At 36.6% G+C, this 3,214-nt stretch overlaps 1 protein-coding gene across 1 annotated transcript in view; it reads right to left on the reverse strand.

Annotated features, from left to right (window-relative positions):
* Positions 1–1,314: 1,314 nt before the first annotated feature.
* LOC102817697 (olfactory receptor 8D2-like) overlaps positions 1,315–3,214 on the reverse strand; it is a 6,986-nt gene continuing 5,086 nt past the window's right edge. The window contains exon 2 of the mRNA XM_006871022.1: positions 1,315–1,530. Coding sequence (XP_006871084.1) covers positions 1,315–1,530 — 216 coding nt within the window. The remainder of the gene's footprint in view (positions 1,531–3,214) is intronic.

Here is a 3,214-nt window from a genome sequence, read left to right on the forward strand (position 1 = left end):
CATCTGACCTCAGCAATATTTTAAATCTGAATTACAAAAGTAGCTGACATAGTTATTCAGAAGGTAATTGCTATGCCTTCACTTCATTTTGTTGGGAGAGTAGTATGGATTGCTGTGAATCTCAGCATTTAGCTTTACTGACAAATTTGCATGTGAAGGCTCCATAGTATCAGCAAGGCCTGAGGCCAGAAAGAAGCAAAATGTGATGAAATGGCCCTGCTCCTTTTTCCCATGGAAGTCTCTATAGGCCACAGGAACCCACATCTCATGTGTGCTTACTGACTACTTCACATTCCCATCTAAAGTGATGTCTAAGGCAATGAGCAGCAGCTGAGATGGATTTATCTATCTATCTATCTATCTATCTATCTATCTATCTATCTATCTATCATCTATCTATCTATCTATCTATCTATCTACAAACATAATTGTTAAACAACCACCCTGGTATGGTTTTCATGCTTTAAGTAATTACATTTCTTCCAGAAGAATGTAAAAAATTTTCTTAGTTTTTGTTGTTAAAGAAAAGGAAATGAGCCACACTAACAAGTGCTATAAGATAAGCACTGGAGTGCCAACCAAAAGGTCAGTGGTTCAAACCCACCTCCTGCTCCTAAGAACCCTATACAGGGCTGCTTTGACTCGGAATTGATTCAATGACATTTAACACCACCACCACAAACAACAACAAAATTAAGTTTAAACAGACTTGTTGCTAAAACAATATCAGATAAAAGATATTTTAACATTAATATGGAACATAACTATTATATACATTTTTGCCACAGCTGCATTTTCCCACTTAACCTTTGAGCAGGAAATAACATCTCATAAAGCACATGTAAATTACTTTGATTCTTGTTAAATAAGACTGTATAGATTGCACATTTTACACCAAACCAGCTCAAGATGTTGTTGTTAAATACAGATGGGGTTGGTTTTACCTAGGCTGTAAATCTTTGCTGAAGCAGAAAGTCTCATCTTTCCCCCACAGAGAGGCTGGTAGGCTCGAATAAAAACAATCCAGTGTTTATTCTACAGAAGCACAATGTTTACCAGGATCATTGTTAGAACAATAAAAATAACATGTAAAAATGTTCATTTTTGTAGTACAACAAAATTCAACAGATGGTTGCCTTAATGGTCAGAACAAAATTAGTTGTAGTTTTGTAAACAGTATAAGGTTGTCTCTAGGACTGTATCATAGAATCCTAATAAATCACACATGTCATACACACACAAACAGCAGTGTCTCTTCTTCCGGTGACAACAGCCCAATGCTCTGTACCACAGCAGGTTTCTTTCACACTGTGTTCACAAAAGAGCAGTTATGACCCTCTGGTTAATAGGTTTCAGGCAGTCTCTGGGTTCTGGATAACCATCATTCGTTAAAGGACTCAGCTGGTCAGAATTTCTCTTGGCGGTGAAGCAGCTGTTCACTTTGAGTTTACCATATGCCCGGTTTGGGTCTATGTGGCATTTGATAAGCTCCAGTTTTGGTGCCTGCCCCTCCAGCAGGGCAGAAACTACCTGAAGGAAAAGAATGTTTGTGTGCTAGGGACACTGTCTGCCAAGAAGGTGTTGCATTAACTACATTTACAAGTTCATATCACATGAAAATCTGATTTAAATTTCTTTGATATCTTCATCCAAACCATTAATCAAAACTAAGAGATGATTCCCAATGGCGTCTGGGCATACCTCCAATAGAGAGCTCTATACTTATGAGTAGAGTGAATTTGGGCTTATGCACTGATGCCATGAATGATGTCCCAACACAGGGAACCACCAGCAGTATTTATGTTTCTAAAAAGGATCCCTAAACCAAAGAGAAATGGCAGATATTGACAAAGTAGCAGGGTGAGCAAAACTGGGCTCACATAATCTCTAGGTAAGAGTTATAGCATTCTAGGAGAAATAAAATATCACTGGCATCTTTACAATGATTATTCTAATATAAAATCAATGAATTAATTCATTTACCCAGATTGGAACCATACTGTAGTAGACTTTGTGCTAGATTATTACTTGATGAATTGCCTAAATGATGACTTGCAAAGAGAAATGGCAAGACTGTAGCTCAGGGTGCCTCTGTGTCAAAACAGACTTAAATGCACTTAACAACACAACAAACCTTCACCATGAGTTTCACCTCCTCCATCTCTCAAAATTACACACACATACATGCAGCTTGTTCTTTCCAAGTGCTTGTGAATTACACCCATTATCCTGAGTCCAAAGAAGAAATCTGGACAGAATAGAAACAAGACTGTGTACATCGTCATAAGATTATCACTGTGGATTTGACAATCTGCAACCCTTCTTTCACAGATATAGCTTGGTAGGACTAGTGATACACTATATGTTTCCTTCTTTTAATTTATTTTCTAAATTGTTTCTTGTGCACTAGAATAGGAATCCTTAGGAAGAAACTGTCTTATATGATTTCATAAACTGCTCAGTGTTTCCTTCCCCTTATCTCTGATTTTCTAAAATTCTCAGAATATGACTGGGAATAACTTCTTTCTGATTTCTTCTTTGTTTTATTGTTTAATCAATACCAGCTCCTTAGAAATGTACACACATGCAATCTACCTAAAAGTTGTTTTTCACTTTAAATACTACACTTTTCACAAGTCCATTTCAATATTCTGAAGACTTTGAGACTGAAAAGAGTTCCTGCTCCCAAAGAGTTTAGAGATAAGCAGGCATTTTGATCAAATTAAGATTATCCTTGATCAAACACAACCCTTAACTAAATCCCTAGTTTTCAGAGCACTTTAAAAGTTACTACACAGACAATTCCCCCTGCTTACTATTGTCCAAATTACTTACAATTACAATTGCAAACCAACTCTTGTAAAGCCAATTACATTAAAGATTTGAATCTGGTTTCCACAGACTGACTGGTGGGTTTGAAAACTGCTGACCTTTTTTTAGCAGTCCTGTGCTTAACCTACAATACCACTCCAGTACTCCAGAGGTACACTATATACTATATATACTAACAGAAGCATTTGAGTGTTGCTAGAAACAAATGATACCTAACTGTTTCAATTGATATATAAATTCAGTTGAATGACAGATTTAGGAACAGAATGCTTATAAACTGTAGACTGCTATATTCTTTGTTTCTTTGTCTTTGCCCTCCTGTAAAATCCTGTTGCTCTAATAGATGGAATACTTTTTGGGATTATCTTGACTTTCAAACACT

The sequence above is a fragment of the Chrysochloris asiatica genome, unplaced genomic scaffold (assembly GCF_000296735.1).
Source record: "Chrysochloris asiatica unplaced genomic scaffold, ChrAsi1.0 scaffold00158, whole genome shotgun sequence".
Taxonomy (NCBI): Eukaryota; Metazoa; Chordata; class Mammalia; order Afrosoricida; family Chrysochloridae; genus Chrysochloris; species Chrysochloris asiatica.